The sequence below is a fragment of the Panthera leo genome, chromosome A3 (assembly GCF_018350215.1).
Source record: "Panthera leo isolate Ple1 chromosome A3, P.leo_Ple1_pat1.1, whole genome shotgun sequence".
NCBI classification, from domain to species: domain Eukaryota; kingdom Metazoa; phylum Chordata; class Mammalia; order Carnivora; family Felidae; genus Panthera; species Panthera leo.
The window spans coordinates 87,552,288-87,580,236 of NC_056681.1; the positions used below are offsets into that span (position 1 = coordinate 87,552,288).

General features: G+C 48.6%; 1 protein-coding gene across 1 annotated transcript; it reads left to right on the top strand.

Annotated features, from left to right (window-relative positions):
• Positions 1 to 159: 159 nt before the first annotated feature.
• Positions 160 to 27,916, top strand: ATP6V1B1 (ATPase H+ transporting V1 subunit B1). Its single transcript, XM_042932625.1, has 14 exons — positions 160 to 575; positions 6,397 to 6,452; positions 19,652 to 19,750; positions 19,949 to 20,042; positions 20,613 to 20,690; positions 21,577 to 21,716; positions 22,125 to 22,226; positions 22,811 to 22,908; positions 24,291 to 24,414; positions 24,595 to 24,745; positions 24,992 to 25,074; positions 25,902 to 26,006; positions 26,205 to 26,334; positions 26,430 to 27,916. Exons 1-14 carry the CDS (start codon positions 458 to 460, stop codon positions 26,591 to 26,593), a joined length of 1,542 nt encoding a protein of 513 aa, XP_042788559.1. The 5' UTR covers positions 160 to 457; the 3' UTR covers positions 26,594 to 27,916.
• The last annotated feature ends 33 nt before the right edge of the window (positions 27,917 to 27,949 follow it).

The window sequence follows — 27,949 nt, forward strand, 5'->3', positions numbered from 1 at the left end:
TGAAGTTGGCACAAGAATGATCCTCTATAGATGTTCAAAAAAAAAGGTGACGATTGAATTGTGCAGGGGAAGAAGTATGTAGGTATGGTTAGGGCAAGGGGTACAGGGTGAGGGCAGGTCAGGGGGAGGGGGGGGCCGTAAGGAAAGATGTGGAGAGAGGGCAGCCTGCCAGAAACTGCATGTGGCGGGGAGAACAGGATGAGATGTGGCCTGTGAGAGTGCCTGAGGTTCCAGGGGGAGGAGCTGAGTTCACACCAGCACCTCCCAGATCTGGAAGAGCTCCAGGGCCGGAGGCTGGTTTCCCTGTTTACAGTCAACTCCTGCAGGAGAGGAGGGGTGAGGGGAGGGGTGGCCACAGGGGCAGTCTGGTAAGCTCACTCCGGCTCCAGCTGGGCCCGAAGTGTTGCACTCACCACCAGCAGGCTCAGGCACTCGGGTCCCGGCCTGCCACCGCGCCATGGCCATGAAGGCAGACGGTAGGCCTGGGGGGCTCCCCAGCGGTGGCTGTGACCTGGGCATAGCCCAAGAGCACATGCAAGCGGTCACCCGAAACTACATCACCCACCCCCGTGTCAGTGAGTACAAATCCCCAGAGGGTGAGGTTGGGGTGGGCTGCTGGGTCCCCAGGCTCTGCTTCTCAGGCTCAGGGAAAGGGGAGGACCGAGACTGAGGAAGACCAAGGGGGCTCTTGGTCCAGCAGAGTGATGTGGTGGACTGCCTGGACGAGGAGCGACCTCTGCAGATGGAGGTATGGGGTCCCCAGCCCAGGCTACCCCAGAGGAGAGGGCAGGGGTGTCCTTGCAGGAACCTCTCGGTCATCACCCTTATCCTGCGCTGAGACCCCAAGTTCAGAGAGAGCTCCCAATGGGCCCAAGTGTGTGTTTGTGATACACGCTCCTGTGTGAATATGTGCGTGTTTGGAGTACGAGCATGTGTACCAGAACATTCAGCATGAGGAAATGTATGATCAAGTGTTCTTAGGGAATATGTGTGGCAAGGCCAAGTATGTGCATTTTCAGGATGGAGAAATACATAACACTGTGTGTGTCACGTCAGTGGGCACATGTCATGTGTGCCTTACACGTGTCTGTGTGTATAATGCAGGGGAAGGATGTGTGTGCTCCCCCACTCGGGTGCGGATATGTGTAAATATGTGTGTGACAGCTTGCATGTGTGTATGACCAGAGTGAGGAAATGTGACAGTATATGTGCATGCTTTTACACTCAGACTGAGGGGGAATGTGTGTGTATGTGCACGAGTGTGCGTGCTCATAGGAACAACATGGGTATGTGGTCAGGTGATGTCTTATGTCTGTGTATGTACAGTTGGGGGAGGGTGAGTGCCTGGCATGGCCATGGGTGCTGGATTATTTACCCTTGTAGGCTTCCTAGGTGTGCCCAGATGTCTGGGGCACAGAAAGTGGTGAGGTTCTGAGGACCAGAGGGAGAGCCCCCTCCATCTGTCCTTGCCAAGGTCATTCTCCAATTCTCAGATTCTCAGACAGCCCCACACTGGAGTAAACCGGCCTGGCCAGCACCAGCCAAGCAGAGCCAGAGGCTCTTAACAGGGTGTGTATGGAGAGAAGCTGGCCCTCTCTAGTTACCTAGGCCATAGTGGGAGTGACCTGAAGGGGCAGCTGCGAGAGCTGGGTCTGCATTGAATGGAGTTGGCACCCACCCAGAACAGAGCAAGTACAGAGGGGGCAGGTCCAGAGAGGGCAGGTCCGGGGTGCTTAGGAGCAGAGCAGGGCGTGAGCAGGCGCCTCCAGAGGCCTGAGGCAGGCACTGAGGGGTGGAGTACATTCCAGCAAGGAGAAACTGAGTGAGACCGGATGTACCAAGGAGGCCCTGCAGGCCCTACCTCTTGGAGGTATGGGGGAGGGCAGAGATCCAGATTCTCCCCTGGGGCAAAGCAGGGGTCATGAAGGCCCAGAAATTTGCAGTGACTGGACCCCCCCTGGAGTCCAGAGCTCAGGCCTGGAGACCTGAGCCCAGTTGTCTCAAGTTGTCTAACTCTCATCCAGACCCAAGTGATGGCCCACCCCTGCAGGACCCTCCCCCACCATCACTCCCTGCAGTGTGCCCTCCCAGGGACCCTATGGGTGCAACCTCACCCCAGGGCCTCCTGCAGCCAGTTCCCTCCAGCCACGACCTTATTTAGAGTCAACAAGCCCTGGAGATTTGACCCAGGCTGGAACCCAGGGGTGTCAGCGCCCCCATGCCTGCTTGTGTGTCACTCCATGTGGCCCCCACCCGGGTGAATGTGTCACACCCAACAGCTGACCCAGAGACCAGGGTCTGCAGAGGGGGAGCCCCTCCACCACGACTCTGCTCCCTGTGTTAAAGATGTTCCCGCAGTGACAAAGGCTACCTGTGCTTTTGCTGCATACTAGTGTCCTCACAGGGCACCCCCAGGGGCCAGCCCCAGCCTGACAGCCTCCACCCCTCGGAGCATACTGAGTTCCTCAGGGTGCTTCAGCACCCACAGCCTTCTCTGTTCCCACCTTCCGCCTCTGGGGCCTGAGGGGTTTCCTCTCTGAGGGGTGAGGACCAAAACCTAGAGCTGCTACCCTCAGTTGGCTGGAGGCAGGACTCCTGCCCTGGCCTCCTACCTGAGCACTGTATGCGCTCTGGGCAGGAGAACTTTATGCAGAGACAGAAAGAGCCCAGGAGGAGAGCTGGGGATCCCAGGGGGACAGGGGATGGGGCAGCTGGCTCCCAACTCCAGGGCTTCCTCAGCCAGAGATGGGGTGAGTCCAATAGAAGGCTTCCTGGAGGAGGAAGTGAACCAAACAGGCCTGAGGCATTAAGGGTGATTTCACTGCAGTGGCTGAGGGAATGGGCCAGAAGGGAGGGGGCAGGGTAGAATAAAGTGGGGAGTGAACCCTACCAATATCCACCCTGGGCAGAAAGGAACTCCTTCTCCTCCTTCAGAGCTAGAACTCTCTCCCTGAGGGGAGGCGGCAGCTTGGGGCTTCATCCATTGTGTGGGGCAAAAGATGCTAGGTGGGGTGGGAGGGAAGGGGGGAGGGGAGTAGCGCGCAGCACGAGCAAAGGACCGATGTCAGGCTGTCAGCCCTGCTGGAGGGACAGAGCCTGGTCAGATGATCACCCAGAGGCTGGAATGCCAAACCACTGAGGCAGGCTTTGCCACCTGCCTCAGTTTCCTCAACTGAGAGGCCAGGAAGGTCACACTGAGTTTCACCGGGCAGGGTCTTGGGCTGATTCTAAGAAGCCTGGTCTTCCAGCCCCTGCCCTCCCTCCCCTAATCCCTCTGGAGGAGATCAGGGAGGAGGTGCGGGACCTACTGCCCCGGGCTTGCCCCCACCCCCACCTCACGCATGGGCGCCTGGCTCAGCCGGCTCCCAGGACGCTGCAGGTGTGGCTGGGCAGGCCCTAATTAGTGGGCTGCATGGAGCCCCGCTGAGCCTTTGACCAGGAAGGCAGTGGGGAGATGGGGGCAGGGAGGGGCTCCAGGCCTGCGGCCCTAAGTGCAACCCAAAGTGTCAGCTGGGACAATGGAGCAGGGGAGGGGGCAGAGCAGAGGGAGGGAGTGTCTGCAAAGTCTCAGGAAGGCCTATTGAGGGAGTGCCCCTCAGAGGTCTTCTGGGCCAGCCCACTGCCTCCAGCGCTACCCCCACCTTTCACCTCTCCAGGGTTGAAGGGTATGTCCCAAGGCTGGGGGAGTGCCACAGGATGCAGACTGATTTGTGGTGTGCCCCAGGAGAAATCAGCCAACTTCTGGGCCTTAATTTGCCTCTGCATGCAATGGACACAATCAGTTGGGGGTGGATGCAGACAAAAGGCCTGGCTTCATTTCAAGGACACTTTTGTTGCTTAGCCACCACCTTGGCGGTGTCCAAACTAGACAGCTTCTAAGAAAAGATATGGTCTAGTCTGACTGGGGAGGCACAGAGTTCTAGTCTGAGGGGAGAGACATGATCCATCTCATTAAGGACTGACAAGCTGGAGAACAGGATGCCTTCTACAGTGGCATGGCTGAGGGCTATGGCACTTCAGTGGGGAGCAGAGCCAGTGGCTGTCGGAGTCAGTTAAGGGCAGGGCACTGAAGGACGTCAAAAGTCGGGTGATAAACAGAAACGGCCACAGTGGAGTATCTGCAGTGAAAGGTCTAGGCTGTGGAGTGATGGACTCCTCCAGCAAGCATTTGGGAAGTCTACTAGAGCTAGGCCCTAGGGCTCTGGAAATCCAGAAAGGCAGCTTATAGCTGAGGCTGGTGGGATAAGATAGAGGCTTACAGACCACACGCTGGGCACCCAGCCCAAGGGCCCGGCCAGCAAGCAGCAATTCGTCCTGGCCCCTTGGCTACTCCCTGCCACTCACTGCTGCCCTCCCAAGGTAGAGTTATTGGATGTCCAGGTTAACAGGCTTCCCTCACAGAAGCTGTGAAATGTAGGGAACCGCTGTGAAGGAAGAGAGGAAGTTGAAAGACCCGTCTCCTAGGTAGAACTGGAAAGTGTTCCCTGGGGCTTTCTGGACCTTGGGCTCCTACCCCTCCCACACTCTCACCTCCCATCCAGCCTACCCACTCTGCATCTTGCTTCTGCCATCTCAGCCCTTTTGGCTGGTCTGGTATTTTCTCTATAGTGCCAGCAAGAGGCTTGTCCCAGTGCTTTTTAAAATGAGGCTCTGATCCAGTGTACCTGGTCCTGTGGGGTGGCCTAGAGAGAAACCAGGTTGGAGAGTGCAAGGAGAGGGTGGAAGGTGGAGAAAGGAAGTCAGCAATGGAGCCCGACTTGCCAGAAGTTGGGCTGTGAAGGGCAGCAGCTTTGGAAGGACTGGGGCGGAGGGAGGGTTTTAAGATGGGAGATACCAGAGTTGCATGATGGAAGGGGCACAGAGAAGGAAGCACTGGCCTTCGGCCCTAGGGAGTAGTCATCTCTGGGGTCTGGGCCTCAGGACCAGGAGAGGCTGGCCTAGAGGGAAGGTTGGATACCTCCTCTATGGGAACTCGGAGGAAGCTGAAGGAGTTCCCCTGCTCCAGGCCCAAGCCCTAGAAGAATGGATCTTCTGGCGCCTCTTGTTCTTGAGTTTTCCTAACAGTCCATAAGCTCAGAAGAGCCTTGCAAATATCCCCGCAAGGATCACCTTGCCCAGTCATCATCCTAGCCCATGCCCTGGTGAAAGGAATGCAGATCAGACAAAAACAGGGGGATGATCACTGAGCCCCATACTGGGGAAGGTGTGAGCTGGGGGCATTTAGTTTCCCTTGGTGTGGGGTGACTTGGCACCAGACTTGTATGAAAGCCTGAGGGCTGGAAGCCAATGTGGTTTGACGGGAAGCAAGAGGTGGGGTCCCAGCCCCAGCTCTGCCACAAGCATGTTGGGTGACCCTGGCGTAGGTTTTCACCCTTCTGGACCCCATTCTCCTCCCCTTTTGAAAAGAGGCTTAGACCACTCTCTTCCCTTTGATGTCCTTCCAGTGAGTGACTCAGTGACCTCACGGACACTCTGGCCATCCTGCCATGCCACAGTCTCCGTGGTCTCATTCGTGCTTCACAGGGACCCCAGGGAAGAGCTATGTCTCCCAGGTTGTAGTTGAGGGAGAGTCCCAGGATCTCTCAGCCAGCCCCTAGCAGAACCAAGATAGGCTTCCTGTCTGCCAGTCCATGGCTTTCCTATTGGGGTCCCCAACACTGGAGTTTGGGGCTCCCCAACACTGGAGTTAGAGGCTCCCTGTAAGCTGAGCTCATTTCCCCATTTGTGGATCTCTCCAGCCACTAGGGCTGGGACATTCTACTTCTTCCTCTTTCCTTGTCACTCTCTCCCCTCTCCCACAGGCACCCAGGGAGCCCAGGTTGTCCAGGCAGGAACTCTGGCTGGTTTTTCTCACCCATGCATGCACCAGCCCCCACCCCTCACACACCCAGACATGCGCACATGCACCATGCTCAATGAGTGTCAGGTGATGGAGGGAAGTGTGGTCCTGGTGGGGGGCAGGGAGGGCAAATCTCTACCCATTTCTAGCTGGGGGCCAGAAGCTTTTGGAAGATGTTGTGGGTCAGAGATGTAAGATGGGGGCTGAGGCCAGAGGGGAAGCAGCTTCAAGATAAGAAAGACCTCTTAGTAGTTGAGAGGGGAGGGGAGGATTCTGAAGGGCCTCTGCCCTTGCCCTGGCCCTCCCCCCAGCCTCCTGCAGGTGTCCAAGCCAGCAGGGAGCCCTGCGGGCAGGGGCATGACCCTTACAGCAATGGTGGCTGGCCCTGTCACAGCTAATGACCCTGACAGCCCAGACTGGGAAGGGGGTGGGGGTGGTGCATACAGGGAGAGAAAGCAGAAGATGCTTCTGTGTGTGTGTGTGTGTGTGTGTGTGTGTGTGTGTGTCTGGGTGTGTGTCTGGGTGTGAGACCTCACCTACCTCCACTCCTCCCCCAGCCTACAGGACAGTGTGCAGCGTCAATGGGCCCTTGGTGGTGCTGGACCAGGTCAAGGTAAGATTCTTCCATATCTTCCCAGGCACCAAGGCCAAATCCCAGGGCTCCCCAGCCCCGGGTGCAGATCTCTTCTAAATTGCCCTACCTCTAGCTGTCCGCCATGGGCCCATCTGTCCCTTCTAATTCCCTGTCCCCCATCCCACACTCTTCCTCCCCAGCTGTCTCCCCCACCACCCTGGGTTTCCCTTCCTGCCTTTTCAGTGTCCCCCTCTGCCCGCTCTGGGCCCTCAGAGACCACTCTTTACTGCCAAGGGCCTGGGGGATCTGGGCTATTGTGCCTCTTTCTACAACGGTGGAATGGTTGTACTGAACTTCCTCACAAAGCTGGACTCTTCCACCTGCTGGTCCTGTGGGTCTTCTTTTAAAAGGAAGAGAAGGCAGAAGAGCCATGCCAGCTAACTTTTCTCCAGAGCTCAAGGTTTTCAGAGGCTTTTGGACTATCTCAGCCTGGGAACTAGCAGCGCGGGTGGGAAGTGAAGCGGGCCTCACGGAAGGAGATGGGATGTGGGCTCCTTTGTGTCCCCTGGGGCACCGCAGGACCAGGGCAGACTGACAGCATTTTGAGTTTGGGGTTGGGGATTCTTAAGGCATAAAGGGCCCTGCAAAGGTGCCAGATCACTCTGCTGTCCCCCTTCCACCCAACAGTTCCACCTCTCAGGCTCCCGCCAGACACCACCCTCCCCAGCCTGGAAATCTGGGGCCACCCTTGATCCCTCCCTTCCTGGACCCCATCTGTCAGTATCAGTGATCTATCAGCAACCTCCTACCCCACTGCTCCCTGATTATAGCCATGGTCTCTGGATCCCCAGCCTGGTGCCCTGCCATCCTCCATGCTGCCCCCCTGCAGCATTGACCCCTTTGCTCCCCTGCTTCAAACTCACCTAGCACGCACAGCACCTTCACCTTATAGGCCCCATGTTCTGTAAGGGTCCCTCCACACTTTTCCACTCTCATGACACATCCTCTCCTTCCCCGACGCCCACTGTGCCACTACTTGGAAACCCACCCTGCCTCTGCACGGAGCTGCCTTTTGATGTCTCTAGGCCTTTGCTCCTACTTTTCCCTCTGCCTCTCCAACTACCTTTCCTCCATACCCTTTCTTCCTCTGACTCCTCCCCAAGGCTAGCTGAGAGGTCACTTCTTCTGGGAGTTTCACCCAGGCCCCTGGACAATGAGCCTGTCCCTCCTCTCCCTCTTCTGTACTGTCTTGTTGGCAGCATCCATCAAGGCATCGATCGGATCACCACCTGGCCACATGTCTCCTCCCTGCCCCCACAATGTCTCTCCTATTGGATATTACTCTTGAGCCCCCAGAGTCCCATACCACACTTTTACTGAACACCCAGTCCATTGTAGGTGTTCAGTTTGTTCAGAGGAAGGGTGAGTAAGTGAATGAGATGAATGAATGAGTAAGTGTTAGAATGACTAAACCAGACCCTCTTGTTTCTGGAAACCAGATCCCAAGTTCATAGAGACCTTACTGTCTGACCCACTAGTGCTGGGGATGCCCTGGGAGGAAGTGTGATGGAGTGGTTATGCATGTATGCACGGGGCTCACAAGGTCTGATTCAGACCTCTTCTGTTTTCACCTCAGCTCCATCTAGCTACCTCCTACTAGCTACCTGACAACCCTAGATTGGCAGCATTAGCACAGAACTCGTTAGAAATACAGGTTCTGGGGCTCCTACCCCGGACCAACAGAATCAGGAACTCTAGAGAGCTGGGGAGATACAGAAGTCAGACTTTAAAAGCCCTCCAGGTGATGTGATGCTTCCTGAAGTTTGAGAAGCAGCTGTTTAGGTTTTCAAATCCTAGTTTCCTCATCTAATATAGAAGAGAGTTGTTGTGAGGATCAAATCAGATAAATGTATTTTTACTATTCCTCCTTGAGAACAGCTAGCGTTAGCTCTGCCTGGAAGACAGAAATGCTAATATGCTGGAGTAAACAGCTGGTGCCATCTGCTGCCCCCGCTCATAGTATGGAGAGTCAGTACCTATGACATCCACTTTCCCAACTATAAAATGGGGCTAGACTGGGAAATGAGATAGACCCCCAGACCCACGGTTCTGCGATTATTGGATGCATCTCTCTCATAGAACAGAATAACTGGGTGATGGAGATACCCAGGGAACCCTGGACTTGCAGAGGGCAGGAAAAGAAGCAGTAACGTGTAGTCTCTTAAGTTCAAGAGGCGGAGAAGACAGCTTTCCGTACTCCTCTCTGCGGCCCCACATCCCTATCCCCAGTCTAGAGTTGCTAGGGTAAAATACCCCAATTCATCCTCTACAGCGCCACCTTCTGCTCAAATTGAATCATACCCGCAATTAGGCCTCCCACTTCCATCCTTCCGAAATGGAAAAATTCTTGGGGGAAAACTTTTGTGTAGATCAGAGGTTCTGAGCCCAGGCAATAAGGGACTCGGAATCGTATGCAAACCTTTGAAGCTGGGTATTCGTGTGTCTGTACATTTTTCTAGGGACAGTTTCCATGATTTCATCTGATTTTTGGAGGTCTGAGTGTAGAGCATAAAATGTTAAAGCCTAAACCCCTGAGTGTAGAGTGTAAAAATGACTCCTCCAGATTATTAAACAGTCCCAATAGGACAAACAATTACACAGGAGTTTCACAGGCATTAAAGAGGAGTCTGGTTAGCTGACATCCACCTGCCTGGGATATATTAGAGAGATTTCACTTGAGCAGTGGTTTTTAAACTAGAGCATGCATGAGAATCCCCTGGAAGAACCCAAAGTTCTGATTCATCAGTCTGAGGTTAGGGCCCAGGAATCTGCATTTCTGACAAGCTCCCAAGCTGCTGTTGCTGCTGCTGCTGCTGCTGCTCGCCTGGGGCCCACACTTGAAGATCCCCTACTCTACAAGATCTTCCGACTGCCGTATTTTGAGAAACAGCAGTCCTTACTGAGACTTGGAGAAAGCTCTCCCCTTATCCACCAGACTTGTCTCCAAGTGTCTGTGGCCACTTCCAAACTTTTAAAAGAAAAAGCTTTCAGAAGTATGTGTATCAGCTCTGAAGACAGTTTCCGAAGAGGGGCTCCAAATTGCCCTGGGCATTGGCAGAAAGAGAGGCCTTGGAGGCCAGGGCTTCCCTGTACAAGTCCTGCCAGGCTTGCCAAGAACTTCCCAGTCCTCTGAGTGTGTAGAGCAGCTCCCCTCTGCCCCCCCTCCCCCCCTCCCCCCCCTCCCCCCGGCTGGCTGAGAACTCAGTGAAGCACAGAAGGTTGTACTGAACCATCCCCACTCTCTGCGGTCCTCCTAGTAACCAAGAATGGGAGGTGAGAGGATCAGGCTCTGAAATGGGGCTCCTTTGAGTATAAACTCATTGTTGCATCCTGGAATTCTCCCCCTGCACTCCCTGTCCCAACTGGCTATGGGCATCCCTGCCCCAAATAACTCACGCACGCACACACAGAGCCTAGTATTCTCTTCCTAAAGGATTCCAAACTATACACCCTCCATGACTGGGTGTGATGGTTCTGACAGTTCTTTCAGGCATCTGACTGTAATCTCTCTGCTATTTAAAGTTCATTTCCTCTGATTTCACCTCTCAGGGACACACAGGGCGCCACCTCCTCCACTCTCCTTTCCTTCCGCCCTCCGTCCCCCACATAAACCCACATGAAAAATGATGGCTTTTTATCACCCGGCTGCCTGGTTTCTATTGGGCCCATGGCCTGATTTCTTTGGGGCCCAACCTGGCCTGTGCTCTGTCCAGCAGTTTTCCTCCTGAGGTTAACAGCCCACCATGCAAGGAGGCCAGTGGCTGCGTCAGGTAGACAGGCCTACAGAGCGGCAGAGGAATGCCCCGACTTTTTTAAAACTTCTTTCCGCGGGGGCCTTCCGGCCCTTGCTCTTGGGCCCCCTCTTGTGGTTGATGAGCCAAAGACCGCTAGACGTGAGCTGCCCCGCCGACCTCAGCGCATTCCTCCTGGGGGGAGCCCAGCTCTCTCAGCAACCCCACTCAGAGGGGCTGGTTTAGGGGGCAACGGAGGTCGCCTTCCTGGCATCCTTTTCACAGGACAAGGAGGGACCCAAGCCGGAGCTTCCTCCAGTGACTTGTCAGAACTGCAAACCCTCCTGTCTCAGGTTTGACGCCCCCCCCCCTCCCTCGCAGGGATGCACCCTGTCACACCCCACTGGGAAATTGAGTCATAAGCCCCTCCTCCCAGACACTTAAGGTCACTATTTTGGGTAGAGCGGGGATTTAGTGATAGTAATGATGGTGGTAACCAGTCGCACTGTACTTGAGCATCCCAAATTTTTATCACATTTTAATTACCAAAAAAAAAAAAAAAAATGCTCCTTATTACTAGTGAAACAAAAGACACGCAAATTTAACTATTTGTCCCTAACCTCCTTCCTCCCAGCCTCTTGAGACAGCCACTATAAAGATCCTGCTGTAAAGGGGCAAATAGATAGTATGTTAGAGGTTTACATTGGTGTTAGTCTCTTAAAACATATCAAGGATTCCCTCCATGTCAGTAGTTGCCCATTTTATTCATTCTTCTCAAGAGCAACATAGTAGGCGATAGCATGGATGTACTGTGGTTTATTCAATGGTTCCATTTTTTTAATGGTCCCATTATTGATAGACATTCAGTGTGTTACCAGGCTTTGCTATTGCAAATGGTACAGCAAAATAGAGCCCCTTTACACTAGTGCCTTTATTGCTATAAGATAGATCCTCCGGAATGAAGTTGCTGGTTCAAAGTGTATATTGCTTTTAAAATAGATTTCAAATAGATATTGATGATTTGGGGCAACACTGCTAGCCCGGCAATGTTGTGGTGATTCACATTCCAGTCAACCGTGTGTTAAAGGACCCACCCTCCAGCATCCTTGCCAGCCCTGGATATGTTCTTTCCTGGAATTTTGTCTATCTAATTGATGAAAACTAGTACCTTCCTGTTTTTATTTACATTTGAGGATCTTTTTATAAGTTTGGATTTTACTTTGTCCTCTGTGAAATCTTCCTACATACTGAGGTGTACATTTTGAGCTGTGGGTGCTCCTTTTTTATTGTTCGCGTTTGTTTTTGGTATTTTGCCATGCAGACATTTCAAATGTTTGTACAATCAAATATGTCTATTTTTGCATTTATGGCTTCTGGATTCCATACCTTGCTTAAAGACATCTCTCTTATCCAGCTTTTCTAGGAAAGCTGAGAAAAGGAAAGAAGAAAAACTCTTCTGGTTTTCTGTTTGTTTTAGCTTTGTATTTAAAGGTTTTATATGCCTGAATGTATTTGTGTTTATGACGTGGGTATCTTCTAAGTCGATACCCAGTTACGTTAGCACCCTTTGGTCAACAGATTTTGGTTTTCCCCATGAAGTAATATACCGCATTTGTTCTATAACAGTTTCATAAAATCTGGGATCTGTTTCTGGACTCTAATCTCTCCCACTTCTCTGTCTGCTTCACACCAACACTTAACCATTTGACTTTAGCAGTTTTAGAACACGTTTTAATATCTGATACATCAAATCCTCCACCTTGACGATTTTTGGATATTCTCAGACACTTATGAATTTTAAGATGTTTATTAAGTTCCAGAAGAAACAGCAATTTGCTGGAAATGCATTTAATTTCTATGCTTTTGAAAAGGATTTATATTTTTATGACAGTAAGTCATTCTGTCTTGGAAAACACTATTGTTCTCCATTTGTTCAGGGCTTGCTTTATATCCTCAGTAAGATTTTATTATTTTCTTGTACCTTTCTTGTTAAATTTTTTTCCAGATATTGTATGGCTTTGGGCCCTATTGTGAATGGATGTTTTTCCTAATTTCCTCTTTCATTTATGGCTGGAATAGAAAAAAAAAAAAGAGTTGTTGTTGTTTTTTTTTAAATCAGTGTATAGGTGACACACAGTGGTACAAGAGATGGATTTTTATATATTTATCTTGTATACAACCAACTTCTTTTATTAATTCTGGGCATTTTTTGTTTTGTTTTTTAAGTAGAGCCTCTTGGGTTTTTCTAGGTATACAGTATCATCTGCAAATGAAGGGAATTATGTCTGCTTTTCTATTGGCAGACTTTAATTTTACTTGTGATTTTGAAGCAATTTCAAATTTATAAAAAGGGGCAAAAATAAAAATAGTGCAAGGAACATGCATATGGCCAATTGTTAACACTTTATTCCATTTGTTGTATCTTCTGCTCTGAGTGTGTGTATGTGTGTGTGCATAATTTTTTCCTAGGTCTTTTAAGGGTAAGTCATCCCCCAAAACTCCAGCATTTATTTCCAAAGAATATGGATATTCTCTTACAAAACAACAGTAATTATCAATATCTGAAATTTACACTGATACTTTTACCTAATCTACATCTATATTCCAGTTTATGAGCTGACCTAATAAAGTCTTTTATAGCATTTTTTCCCCTCCAGCAGGGGATCCAGCCTCATCATGTCTGTTTAGCCTTCTGTAATCTGGAACATGTTCACAGCCTTTCTTTGACATTTCTGAAGAATACAATCTCCTCTCACTACCTTTAATAAATAAATAAATAAATAAATAAATAAATAAATAAATAAATAAAGCATTTTCTATTTATGTTTATTGGTATACTTTTTCTTTTTTCTTTTTTGGTCTTATTGTATAAACTACAATTTCCAAAACACATTAAGTAACAATGGTGATACAGACATCTCTGTGTGTTATTGATTTTATTAGAAATAAAAATGGATTTAGCATTTCACCATTTAGAAGCTTATTGAAGTTGGTTTTGTAAATAGTCTAGTGTTCAAGGAGTTGCCTTCCATTCCTGTCCTACACAGGATTGTATAAGAAACGCTGCCAAATTTTATCAAAAGCTTCTGTGGTTTCTATTTACATAATTCTGTAGCATTTCTCTTATAATTCATACGTACAAACTCCCTATTATGAATTATATTGTCAAATGTTGAGATTGCCAGAAGTTGATTGATCTAGGCTTGCATTCTTTTAATAAACCCTATTTGGTCAAACTTGTTTGTTTATTTAATACACTATTTGATTTCACTGGCTAATAGTTTATTTATAACCTCTGCATCTATAAGAGAAATTGGTCTATGGGTTTTTGGGGGGTCCTATCTTTACTGGATTTGGGGTTGGGGGAGTTTTCTATTTTAGGTTTTGTTTCTTTCTAATGTTTATTTTCTGTTCCTCTTATTATTTTGGCTAGTTCTTCCAGTGTAATGCTGAATAGAATGATGATAGCAGGCATTATTGTTTTGCTCCTAATTTTAAAGGGAATGTTTTATACATTATATCAGAGTATGGTATTTTCTGTAAGTGTTTTGTGGATGCTTTTTGGAGTTAAGGAATTTCCCTTTTATTCTCTGTTTTCAGAGAGTTTTGTTCTTTAATCATAGATATCATGATTCCCTAATCATCAAAATTTTTTAATCAGGGATAGTTTTTTTTAAGCTTTTTCTAGAATGTTTTCAGATGATCACAGGTTTTTTAAAAATCTTTCAATCCATTAATAAGGTAAATTACATTATTATATTTCTAATATTAGACTAACCTTGAATTCCTAGAATAATTCCAACGTGGTCTTTTTAATTTTTATTTGCGTGTATGTGTGTATGTATTTGCCTTCATTTTTTGTTTTTTAATATTTTTCTTTTATCATTTGGTTTGTAACTCGACCTTTTTTATACTTTTATGGATTTGATTTGTAAGTATTTTGTTCAGGACTTTTTCATCTATATTCATATGTGAGATTGTGTATAATTTTCTCATATTTATATTATTTTGTATCAAGGTTATCCTTGCCCCATAAATTAATTAAAGACCATCTCTTTTCCATTAGTCTTTTTTTTAATATGAAATTTATTGGCAAATTGGTTTCTATACAACACCCAGTGCTCATCCCAACAGGTGCCCTTCTCAATGTCCATCATCCACTTTCCCCTCCCTCCCACCCTCCCATCAACCCTCAGTTTATTCTCAGTTTTTAAGAGTCTCTTATGGTTTGCCTCCCTCCCTCTCTAACTTTTTTTTTTCTCTTCCCCTTCCCCATGGTCTTCTGTTAAGTTTATCAAGAGCCACATAAGAGTGAAAACATGGTATCTGTCTTTCTCTGTATGACTTATTTCACTTAGCATAACACTCTCCAGTTCCATCCATGTTGCTACAAAAGGCCATATTTCATTCTTTCCCATTGCCGAGTAGTATTACATTGTATATATAAACGACAACTTCTTTATCCATTTGTCAGTTAATGGACATTTAAGCTCTTTCTATAATTTAGCTATTGTTGAAAGTGCTGCTATAAACATTGGGGTACAAGTGCCCCTATGCATCAGCACTCCTGTATCCCTTGGGTAAATTCCTAGCAGTGCTATTGCTGGGTCATAGGGTAGATCTATTTTTAATTTTTTGAGGAACCTCCAAACTGTTTTCCAGAGCGGCTGCACCAGTTTGCATTCCCACCAACAGTGCAAGAAGGTTCCCGTTTCTCCACATCCTTGCCAGCGTCTATAGTCTCCTGATTTGTTCATTTTAGCCACTATGACTGGCGTGAGGTGGTATCTCAGTGTGGTTTTGATTTGTATTTCCCTCATGAGGAGCGACGTTGAGCATCTTTTCATGTGCCTGTTGGCCATCTGGATGTCTTCTTTAGAGAAGTGTCTATTCATGTCTTCTGCCCATTTCTTCACTGGATTATTTGTTTTTCGGGTGTGAAATTTGGTGAGTTCTTTATAGATTTTTGATACTAGCCCTTTGTCCAATATGTCATTTTCAAATATCTTTTCCCATTCTGTCAGTTGCCTTTTAGTTTTGTTGATTGTTTCCTTTGTAGTGCAGAAGTTTTTTATCTTCATGAGGTCCCAATAGTTCATTTTTGCTTTTAATTCCCTTGCCTTTGGAGATGTGTCAAGTAAGAAATTGCTGAGGCTGAGGTCAGAGAGGTTTTTTCCTGCTTTCTCGTCTAGGGTTTTGATGGTTTCCTGTCTCACATTTAGGTCCTTCATCCATTTTTAATTTTTGTGACTGGTGTAAGAAAGTGGTCGTTTCATTCTTATGCATGTTGCTGTCCAGTTCCCCCAGCACCATTTGTTAAAGAAATTGTCTTTTTTCCATTGGATATTCTTTCCTGCTTTGTCAAAGATTAGTTGGCCATACATTTGTGGGTCTAATCCTGGAGTCTCCATTCTATTCCATTGGTCTATATGTCTGTTTTTGTGCCAATACCATGTTGTCTTGATGATTACAGCTTTGTAGTACAGGCTAAAGTCTGGGATTGTGATGCCTCCCACTTTAGTCTTCTTCAATATTATTTTGGCTATTCGGGGTCTTTTATGGTTCCATACAAATTTTAGGATTGCTTGTTCTAGCTTCGAGAAGAATGCTGGTGCAATTTTGACTGGGATTGTATTGAATGTGTAGATTGCTTTGGGTAGTGTTGACATTTTAATAATATTTATTCTTCCAATCCATGAGCACAGAATGTTTTTCCATTTTTTTGTATCTTTTTCAATTTCCTTCATAAGCTTTCTATAGTTTTCAGCATACAGATCTTTTACATCTTTGGTTAGGTTTATTCCTATGTACTTTATGATTCTTGGTGCAATTGTGAATGGGATCAGTTTCTTTATTTGTCTTTCTATTGCTTCATTATTAGTGTATAAGAATGCAACTGGTTTTTGTACATTAATTTTGTATCCTGCAACTTTGCTGAATTCATGTATCAGTTATCCATTACTTTTGACGAGCTCAAGTAAATTTCAAATTATTTGTTCTTTGATTGTCAGAACTCACTTGTAAAACTCTCTGGGACTGGTGTTTTCTTTGTGGAAAGATTTTACCTATGCAGTATCTTAAAAATTGTAGGACTATTCCAGCTTTCTGTTTAGTTTTTGATTGGTTTTGGTTTGAGTTGTATTCTTTTGGGACTTTATCCATTTCATCTAAGTTCCGAACTGTATTGCATAAAGTTGTTTATAATTCTTTTTTGTTACTTTTTAATATTATCAGTATAGCTAGTTTTGGCTTTTTTATTCCAATAATTATTTATGTCTTTACCCTTTTCTTAATGAGTGTTGCTAGAGATTTGTCTAGTTTTTTTTTTTTTTTTTAATGTTTATTTATTTTTGAGAGAGAGACAGAGCATGAGCCAGGGAGGGGCAGAGAGAGGGAGACACAGAATCTGAAGCAAGCTCTAGGCTCTGAGCTGTCAGCACAGGGCCCGATGCGGGGCTTGAACCCACAAACTGTGAGATCATGACCTGAGCTGAAATCAGACGCTTAACCAACTGAGCTACCCAGGCGCCCCTAGAGATTTGTCTATTTTATGAGGCTTTTCAAAGAACCAATTTGGATTTTGATCTTCCTTGTTATATATTTGTTCTCTGTATTAATGATTTCTGCCCTTCTAATATTTTTTACTATATTGTTTTTTTTTAAGGATTTTCTTTTAATTCCATTTAGTTAACATACAGTGTTATATTAGTTTCAGGTGTACAACTAGTGATTCAACAATTCTGTACCTCAGCCGGTGCTCATCACAAGTGTCCTCCCTAATCCCCATTCCCTATTTCACCCATCCCCCCACCCTACTTTATTGGGGGTTTTAATGCTGTTCTTTTTTCTAACTTTTCATGTTGCATACTCTTAAACTTCCTCAATTTTTTTTTCTTTTTTAATGTAAGCATTCAAAGCTTAAATGCATCACAGATGTTGATATATAGTTTTTCATTATTAGTGCAAAATATGTTCTAATTCTACATTCTCTATATTAGGTGTTTAAATTTCCAAATATATGTTTTTTCTAACTATCTTTTTATTATTGATTTCAAACTTATTTTGATTATGGTCAGAAAACATGGTACAGCTTGATTTATTCTATAGGTCATGACATGAAGTTATACCCTTTTTCATTCTTTTCTATTTCATTTATCATTTAAGTTTTTATTTCCTCTGATATCCAAAGGAGTTATTTAGAGGAGTACATTAACTTCTAGGAACACTGTGGGGAGTGGGGATAAAAAAATATCATATTTTTATCATTTATCTTTATCAAATTACTATTATGGGGGTGCCTGGGTGGCTCAGTTGGTTAAGCATCTGATTTCTGCTCAGGTCATGATCTCGTGGTTCATGAGTTCAAGCCCCCACATCTGGCTCTGCACTGACAGTGCAGAGCCTGCTTGGGATATTCTCTCTCTCTCTGCCCCTGTCCCACTTGTGCTAGTTCTCGTTCTCTCTCTCTCTCTCTCTCTCTCTCTTTCTCAAAATAAATAAATAAACTTAAAAAAAAAAGATTATGATTATGACTTACTCCCTGAAGTAAATCAACCACCTGGGAAGCAAGGTGAGGGAGCCTGAAGGATGTTATGCATTCTCTCCAGTACCTCCCCAGAAAGAAAGTGCAAGTACAGGTACAGGGCTTAGCTCTCTTGGTGCTGACAGCCAGTGTCAGTGGGGAGGGTCTGCTCTCTCAGCCCAGACTCCTTGGCCCAGCTCATAGCCTCTTCTAGATGTGGGGAAAGACCAGGAACCTGGTTTCCTGAGCATGTGCAGACTGCAGAGCTCAGGATTCCCTTGGGGCAGACCTCCACCTGCCTGACCTGCTGCCTATGGTCCTGGAGGGACAGCCTAATCATTTTTTAATTAAATTATAATTCACATATCATAACCTTCATTCTTTTAAAGTGCACAGTTCAGTGGCTTTTCGTATATACACAGAGTTATGCAACCATCACGACTACTTGATCGCAGAACATTTTCATCTCCTCCAAAAGAACACCTGTACCTGTTAGTCATCACCCCCAATCCTCTCTCCGTCCAGCCCCCAGCAACCCCTAATCTTTCTATCTTCATGGATTTGGCTATTTCAGACACTTCGTATCAATGGAATCATGTAAGACGTGGCCTGTCGTGTCTGGCTTCTCTTAGCATGTTTCAAGGCTCATCTATGTTGCAGCATGTTATCCTATTTCATTCCTTTTTAAGGCTGAATAATATTCCATGCTACAGATACACCATCTTTTGTTTAACCATTCATCAGTTTGTGGACATTTGGGTTGTTTTCACTTTAGGGCTATTATGAATAATGAGGCTACTTGATTATGAACACTTATATGCTTTCATGCACAAGTTTCTGTGTGGTCATGTGTTTTCATTCCTCTTGGGTTTAATACCTGGGAGTGTAATTGCTGGCTCATCCAGTATCTCTGTATTTAACCTTTCAAGGAAGTGCTAGATTGTGTTCCAAAGTGGTGGCAACATTTTACATTCCCACCAGCAGCGTCCGAGGGTTCCAAATTCTGCACACCCTCAACAACACTCATGATCATCTGTCTTTTTTATTACAGCCACATTCGTGAGTGTGAAGTGGCATCTCATTGGTCTGCATTTCTTTAGTGGCTAATGACGTTGAGCATCAACATGTGCTTATGTGCTTACTGTTTGTTTGCATATCTTCTTCAGAGAAATATGTATTTAGATCCTTTGCCCATTTTTTAAGGTAGGGTATTTGTATTTTTACTTTTGAGTTGTAAGAGTTCTTTATATATTCTAGATATTAGCCTGGTTCTTTTTAAACTGACAAGAAAAGATACTACACTTGATCATAGCCAAAAGAGAAGTGATTGCCTCATTCTTTTTATTTCTGAATGCTGTGAGGATGACATGTGAATCAGCCCCAGCCCCATAGCTAGGGAAAGACTGCCACTGGCACAAGGGGACACCTGGCAGCCCAGGAGAGCACTGTGCCAGTGTTTTCACCATTAGTCCCCAGGGGCAGAAACAACTGTCCATGGGACCTGAACAGTCATAATAACTACTACATTTTACAGAGCTGTTACAAGGTGCCGGGCACCAGCTAATGACTTTACACATATCACTTTCTCTCCATACAAGCTCTTTGAAGTAGGTATTATTATCATCCCCATTTGAAAGATGAGGCTCAGAGACATTAAGGAACTTCCACAAGGTCACACAGCTTCTAAGCATCAGAGCTTCAATTCTAACCCTGGTCTCCCAGCTCTAAAGTTGACACCCCTACCCGTCCAGGTACACTGACCCCCAAACAGAATTCAAACGTTGCACTTCCCAGCCCCTCAAGCTCACTTCCAAGAGGGGAGATAGAAGCTTGAGACAGGGTCAGGGAGGGATGGGGGGAGACAGGGACTTCACCTCTGGTCTCACCATTGCTCTGGTCTCATGTCTGCTCTCCTCTCCTGCTAGTTTGCCCAGTACGCTGAGATTGTCAACTTCACCCTCCCTGATGGGACTCAGAGAAGCGGGCAGGTGCTTGAGGTGTCAGGGACCAAGGCAATTGTTCAGGTAAGTGGTGTCAGTGCCATGTTGGCTGAATAAATGAACAGACCCAAAGTTCCTGACTATCTTATAAGCTCTGAAGGCAAAAAAAAAGTCCTATTTTCCCAGAGTGTCTTGCCTAGAGCTGGGTTCCAAGGGAGCATAGAATGGAAGGCCCCATTGTCCCCAGCAAGCCCCTTATTAGAGTAACCTCTTGTCCCGTAGGTGTTTGAAGGAACCTCTGGGATAGATGCCCAGAAGACCACCTGCGAATTCACAGGGGACATCCTACGGACTCCAGTGTCAGAGGACATGCTAGGTAAGGGTGGGGGTGAGGTGGGATGGGGAGCTCCTGCGTCCTCCCAGCCTAGCTTCCCTAACCACACTTAGCACTGCATAGCCATTGACTCTTTGCATGTCTGCCTCCCTGTGAGTTCGTAGAGGTCAGAGGTTTTGTCCTCTCTTTGATCCCCAGCTCCAGCTCAGGGCTGGACATGCAGCAGATGTCCAGTAAATGAGGAAGGCAGTTTCAACAAACTGGAGGCACAGTAGGTAACCATCTATTTGTGGTTAGGCTGAAACAGAGTGCACATCCTCCAACTTTCTCCCAAGATCTGCCACACCTGGACCTCTCCTCTTTCCAGCCCTAAAACCCTCCATTAGAGTCATTTCCTGGGCCAAGGCCTCAGCTGTAAAGATTTCTAGGCAAGGAGGGAAGATCCCCAAGGAAACAGTCACTGTAGCCAGCTCTCTGGGGATAACGGAGGGTTGAGGGGAGAGGGACATGTAAGAGGCAGGTGGGAGCCGGTGATGGTGTGGATGGTGAGCAGCAGTGAGGGAGACGTGAGGCTGGCCCTAAGCATCTCCCAACATCCTCCCCCACCCTCAGGTCGGGTTTTCAATGGCTCCGGTAAGCCCATTGACAAGGGGCCAGTGGTCATGGCAGAGGACTTCCTGGACATCAATGGTGAGTGACCAGAGAGGCTCTGGACAGCTTTCAGGAGCCAGCTTCCAACCACCTTCCCCACCCCTAGCCATCACCTTTGCCACCTTGGCCTTGGAAGTTCTGCACCAGACACAGGCCAGGGGCAATTGGCCAGGGCTCACCTCCAAAGGCTGGTCAGACTACCAGGCAGATCAGGTGTGCTCTGAGCACTGTAGAGGCCTGTCTGTCCCCAAATCTGCCACAGAGCCTGAGATACTGCCGTAAGCCCTTCATATCCAGTTCCTTTAAATGCCATCATCATGTGCAAAGTTCCATGTGTGCCCCAGGACCATCACTCTCCTGCCTTCCAGTTCCCTGTCCCCACCCCTCAGAGCTGCCTGGGGTGGCTTGCAGAAGCAAACACAGCCCCTTCCCGGTGGGAGGCCCTCCTGAGTCCTCCAATCCTGTCAGTTCTGAGGACAAGATGGAGGCCCACAGAGGTCTGTGGCTGGCCCCAAACCACTCAGCAAGTCAGAGGCAGAGCGGAGCAAACACATCCACTCAGACAGCTCCCCAGGTCATCCTCAGTTCCTTCGTGCCCCACAAAACACCTGCTCAGCCTGGACTCCTCCCACCTGCCTGCCACTTCCAATGTGCCAGGTAGTGCTATCCAAGGGAGTACTGAACTGTGGCTATTTAAATACGAATTAATTCAAATGGAATCAACTTTCATTTCAAAACCACATCTCATGCTCCCAATGCCACATGTGGCTAGGGCTAGTGTAACTGGGCAGTGTAGTTACAGTACATTTTCATCACCACAGAAAATTCTGTCAAATAGTGCTGCTCTGGAGTCTGGAGCAGGGTTGGGGGAGGGCAGGGAGGGACTTGAGCCCTTGAGCATGGGTCCATGATCGTCCTCTCCCAGGCCAGCCCATCAACCCCCATGACCGCATCTACCCTGAAGAGATGATTCAGACGGGCATCTCTCCCATCGATGTCATGAATAGCATTGCCCGTGGTCAGAAGATCCCTATCTTCTCAGCAGCCGGGCTCCCCCACAATGAGGTGAGGCCTGCGGGGTCCTGCGGACATGACCAAGAGGAAGGGATGAGGCAGAGGCCAGGGCTGGTGGGCCAGTGAGGACGGTCTCCTGTGTCAAGCAGTCAGGGACCAGCCAAGCAGGGGTCTTCGCCATCCAGACTGGCAGTTGTCCTCTGGCAGCTCATGGACTTGGAGCTGCATAGGCCTCCTCATTGTCCCCAAGCAGGTCTTCAAGCCTCGACCCTGGGAAAGGCTGTAGGGCCTGGGGTAGCCCTTTCGCCTTTCTGCCCTGGGATCCCTCCTGCCAAAGGCCTTGGCAGGAGGATGGATTGGAAATTGCTCCATCCATCATCCTCAGTGGTGCTGAGTGGGCTGGACTCTGGGTCTGGGCTCTGACTCTGACGTTCTTCCTCCCAATCCACTCCACCCCAGATTGCCGCCCAGATCTGCCGCCAGGCTGGGCTGGTGAAGAAGTCCAAGGCTGTGCTGGATTATCACGATGACAACTTTGCCATTGTCTTTGCAGCCATGGGGGTAAGAGGAGCTGGGCAGATTGGCAAGTTCTGGCAGCCTTGTCTCCCTTGGACCCTGGCTCTGTCTGATCTGATGAGGGAGGCATAATCCTTCTCCCTGAGAAGCTGTCAGAGTCCAGGCCTGTCTGGTGGGAGAGGCAAAAGCATGACTGAAGGTGGGCTCAGTGACTAGGACAGTGTGTCCCTCAAGCCATCCCAAAGGACATGGCAGCTATAAGATGAGCCCAGGATGACCTGGAGGAGGGAGAAGCCAGGGAATTTGGGGAGACAAGACACCTTCAGAGAGGGGATATGATGGGGCCCTCAGAGGGCCAGAGGAGGGTTTTAGCAGGGGAGCAGCTGGCTAAGTAAGGGGTTGGGATGGCACTGAGCAGAGCTCAACCTGAAGAAATCTGAACTCTTTGGGAACCTGATGAGATCCCAAAGATGAGAGCAACCCAGCCCCTGCCTTCTCAAGTTCAGGGTCATCCCAGGAACTGGTAGCCAGTCAGTCAATAGGCTTTACTGAGAAGAGATGGGAGGGGCCAGGGCCCCTGCCCTTAGGCTGCAGGGACCCCTCTCCAGCCCTCCCTGCTGTGTGTCCAGGTGAACATGGAGACAGCCAGGTTCTTCAAGTCCGACTTCGAGCAGAACGGTACCATGGGGAACGTCTGCCTCTTCCTGAACTTGGCCAACGACCCCACGTGAGCCATCCCCTGGTACCCAGACTGCCTTCAGGCAGCAGGCCCCGTCCCCTCCCAAAATCCAGAGTACCAGGGCTCAGAAGTATCCCAGAACCACAGCCATTGGCCCAACCCCTGGTTGTGCAGAGGGGAAAACTGAGGCTCGGTAAGGGGTAGGGACAGCCCACAATCCTGCCTGCCACCTGCAGTCCTCTGTCCTTCCTATAGTCTGCATCCAGCCACTGTCCCAAGTCAGGGCTCTTCATCCTTGCACCACCACCCAAGTCCCCACTATAGACAGATTTCCCTAAACACTTTGTTTGCAAAAACTGCTATTTGTTAATTTTTTTTATTTGAGTATAGTTGACATATACTGTCATGTTAGTTTTAGGTGTGCAACATTGTGACTGAATTTCTCTATAGGGTATGCTGTGCTCACAAGTGTAGCTGCCATCTGTCCCCAAGCAACATCGTTACCATACCATTGACTATATTCCCTCTGCTGTGCCTTTCATCCCTGTGACTTATTCACTCCATAACTGGAAGCCTGGATCTCCCGCTCCCCTTCACCCATTTCACCCATCTCCCCACCCCTTCCCTCCAGCAACCATTTGTTTATTCTCTGTATGTATAGGTCTGATTCTGCTTTTTTGTTTGTTTATTCATCTGGAAAAACTGCTATTTTTAAAGTTTAGGAAATGTGAGTTTAAATCAGTAGGTCAGGTGGATGAAGAAAAAACATCTAAGCTGTCCTGGGTACTGAAGGTATTCCTAAAAGTAAGTAACAGAATTCTGGAGGCCAGGATGATGTCACCAGAGGAAAGGCCCACAGGCTCAGAGCTTGAGGATTGAGGGCACCTGGAGTCAGAGGAAGGGATTCAGGAGAGCTCCAAGTGGAAGGGAGCTGCCAAGCGGGCAGGGCAAGTGTACAGAGCACGCCCACTACGTGTGCTCTGGAGTAGTGAGGGGAACCTTACAGAAAGAATCCAGAGGGTGCCCCAGCTGAGCCAAGTGCAGGGGGATGAGGGGGCAGGGGAGGCTGGGGAAGAGAGAGCTACAGCAGGAGCCCTGCCCCTGCCTAGCTCTGATGGGCCAGAGCCCCTAATTTTCGGGCCCGCAGGGACAGGGTGCTGTCACCCTTGCCAGACACTCCCGGCCCTGCCTGTCCCACTCTCACCCAACTCTCTGCCTGTCCCAGGCTCCCTACCCCTTCCTACCTTGAACAGGAAGGAGGAGTGTCAGGATCGGCAGACTGTCCACCCCCAAGAACCATAGCCGTGACCTGGGGCTGGGAGCGGAGGCTCATCTTGTCCACTCCTCTGCTGCTATGCACGGTTCCCTTTCCACTCAGCACTGGGGCTAAACGGACCTCTGAGCTCTCTAAACACTGGCTGTACCTCCAGGATCGAGCGGATCATCACCCCACGCCTGGCACTGACCACTGCTGAATTTCTCGCCTACCAGTGTGAGAAGCACGTGCTGGTCCTACTGACCGACATGAGTTCCTATGCAGAGGCCTTGCGGGAGGTGAGGCAGCTGGTGAAGGGTGTCAGGGTCACGCCTGCCTCTCCCTGGTCCCTACACCCCAAAGCTCTCCTACCCAGGCCTGCCCCTATTCCATTTCTCATAGTCACTAAACCTCCCACTCTCCCTTCCTTGTATTAGCCTCTTGCCCCCTTCCTTACCCCGGTGACACTGATATTGCAGGTCTCCGCTGCCAGAGAGGAGGTGCCCGGGCGCCGAGGTTTCCCAGGATACATGTACACAGACCTGGCCACCATCTATGAGCGGGCAGGCCGTGTGGAGGGCCGGGGAGGATCCATCACTCAGATCCCCATCCTCACCATGCCCAATGATGGTGAGCCTCTTCACTGCCCAATACCCTCTGCAGCCCTACTGCCCTCCTTTCCCACTGGGATGCTTAAAGGGCTCACGGTTTTTTGCATAGATGTGCAGTAGCTCTGTTCATCCATCAAGGAGTTCACTCTCTTTTCCTCGCCTCCACATACCCCATCACTCCCATGAGAGGAACAGAACCCACGTGGCCCTGATTGGGTGGAGATGTGGGCTGTGTCTACACTGAGACCAGTGCATTTCTTTGCAGACATCACCCACCCAATCCCAGACCTGACGGGCTTCATCACAGAGGGACAGATCTACGTGGATAGACAGCTTCATAACAGACAGGTATTGTCCCCTCCCTACCCACCTAGTGCTCTCCTCACCACCCCCAGAGACACTGGCTGTCTGATGCCCCATCACCTGCCATGCTTGATTTCTCTGTGAATTAGGAGGGGCCAGGCAAGGCTAACTCCAAAGAGGAGATGACCCGGGAAGACTGTGTGGTTCACAGACACAAGACAAGTCTGGCTAGAATCCAGCCTACCTGACTGGAACCTTGAGAAAATAATCTTTCTGATCCTAGGTTTCCTTACCTATAAAATAGAAATAATAGTATTTATCACACAGTGGAGTGCGTGGCAGCATGTAGAAAGCATCCAGCAGATAGTAGATACTAAATGAATACCACTTCTCTTTCCTTTCTGGTAATTTGCTTTGGTGAACAAAACAATGGGTAACTGACACAAGTAGATGGTGAATAATGTGCTAACAGGTGAGAAAATGTGTCTGTCCCATCTGAGGTTAAAGGCAACCCCTGTGACTTTTTCCTCTTTGCTTAGTAGGTTCCTTCTTTGCAGCTATTAACTAATAAGCTTTAACCCGGTTTTTGTCCAAATAACCAAAAGTTTTTAAGTAGTGACTTTCATTACCTAATGTCATGTCATCTCCGCCCTCCACCCTCCTGTCCAGGAGCACACCTATAGACACCCGCATCCCAAGCCCTAAAATCTGTGGGCCATAAAGGAGGACAGGGTATGAGCAGCCCACCTCTCTGTCAGATGAGTGAGGACCAGTCTCTTAAGATTCTCAGGGGGAAGAGAGACAAGTAGGGGTAGGAAGGAAAGGAAAGTTTGGACCCTGCCTTTTGCCACTCGCTTCTTTTGCTCCCCTAGATCTATCCCCCCATCAATGTGCTCCCTTCCCTGTCGAGGCTAATGAAGTCCGCCATTGGGGAGGGCATGACGAGAAAGGACCATGGAGATGTCTCCAACCAACTGGTAAGAAGGAGAGGGCCCAGGGGCTGGCGGGTAAGTTAGTTTCAGAAGCTGGAGGTTTGTGCCGGTACCCGGACCACGAGCTTTTCTCTGGCAAAATCCCTCCCCCTTTGGGGTCCCCACACAGCCAAACTGGGGGCCATTGGACTTCTGTGATATGCCTGCGGTGACCGATGGACCGTCCCTCCCCCCTTCACCCAGTATGCTTGCTATGCCATCGGGAAGGATGTGCAGGCCATGAAGGCGGTGGTGGGGGAGGAGGCGCTCACTTCCGAGGACCTGCTCTACCTGGAATTCCTGCAGAAGTTCGAGAAGAACTTCATCAACCAGGGTGAGGCGCATTGGGGGTGGTCAGGCAGTAACTCCCTTACCTGGCTGCGTATGCACGCACGCACGCACATGCACACACTCCTACTCTGTCCCTAGGTCCCTACGAGAACCGCTCCGTGTTTGAGTCCTTGGACCTGGGCTGGAAGCTGTTGCGCATCTTCCCCAAGGAGATGCTGAAGCGCATCCCGCAGAGCGTGTTGGATGAGTTCTACTCCCGCGAGGGGGCGCCGCAGGACCCCGCGTCAGACACAGCGCTCTAGCCCTGCCCACAGTCAGACCCCAGACTGTGTCCTGGGACCCCTGCTATACCCGTTCTACGCACGCCTCGAGTTCCACACACCCAACCAACCGCTTGAGTGCTCACGGTCCGCACCCCGCCCACTCCCACGCTTCATCCCTCTGCCTGGAGTCCCTGCACTGGGCAAGAACAAAAGGTTGTTAAGCCTGTATCAAGCACTTGAGAATCACCTAGAGAACTTTGCAAAATACCAAGGCCCAGGCTCCAAACCAGATCAATTAATACAAATCTGTAGGCAGAAGTCCTCTGCATCAGTATTTTTCCCCCAGGTACAGCCAGATGGCAACCACTGGTATAGAGATGGCAAGATAACCCAAGGAAGGATAATTAAGGTTGACACACTCTCTAACCCCAACACATACATAGGGCTTGCTGTCATTCTTAGGATCCTAGCACCCCAGAAACAACAGCCCACAGAATCCCCCAACTGCCAGGACCTCCTCAAGCTTTGTCCCTGCAACGCATTGTCACTTTATCTTAATTTGTTCATTAGAAGCCAGTTGTTAAGGCCCCACCTGGGGAAGGTATCCAGTAGAATTTGCTGGTTCTTGAGGTGCATAGGAGGGGTGCTGACGCCTTTGGACCACTGGGGTTGGGAAGACAAGTGGGCTACCAGAAGAGGTTTCCCTGGAATGAGGGAGAGCTGCTTCAGGGTGGAGAATCTGCATTTTTGTCCCTCCCTGTAGGTCTCTGTGGTCTTGGGAGAAACTGCGGCCCCCTTCTTAGATTTCTCTGGGGGAAATACCAGGAATGATGTGGCACAGAGGGAAGAAGGTAGTCAGAAGTGGGTGGTATGGTCGGGTATATCTACATTTGACCCTGGGGCCTCAGTAAACCTCTGATAAGCTTGGGGTCATTCCCCCCTGAGAAGGGATGGAATGTGGATATGGTTCAGTAACACTCAACAGTGACTCAAGCAACACTGATGGCCTGACTGCCATGTATTGTAAAAACTTAAAAAGGCAAACTGAGGAAAACATTGACAGCAAAATATGTATAAAGGGTTACTATGTTAATAGGTTTTACAAATCAGTAAGAAACACTTTTAGGACCTTCAAAGAACAATGTGAATAAACAGATGATTCCCAGAAGAGAAAAACAGTGATGATTATTTAACTCTTGGTAGTAATCAGGAAGTCAAATAAGAACATTCCCACTACCAAATTAACAAATGTTTATTTAAAGTCATACTATTCAGTGCTGGTGATGATGGTTCAAGTATTTGCTTTTAATAATAGCAAATTCATAGATAGCTGGCCCAGTCTCACTGCTCCAATTCCCTCCCTCCTTGTTTGGAAGGTAGTATTATTCCCATTTT

What these genes read in the sequence shown, in the direction of transcription:
- ATP6V1B1 (XM_042932625.1), top strand. Translation starts at nt 458, where the DNA reads ATGGCCATGAAGGCAGACGGTAGGCCTGGGGGGCTCCCCAGCGGTGGC. An exon ending in TTGTCTTTGCAGCCATGGGG is followed by an intron (nt 22,227 to 22,810) that starts GTAAGAGGAGCT and finishes CTGTGTGTCCAG; the next exon opens with GTGAACATGGAGACAGCCAG. An exon ending in ATGCAGAGGCCTTGCGGGAG is followed by an intron (nt 24,415 to 24,594) that starts GTGAGGCAGCTG and finishes CTGATATTGCAG; the next exon opens with GTCTCCGCTGCCAGAGAGGA.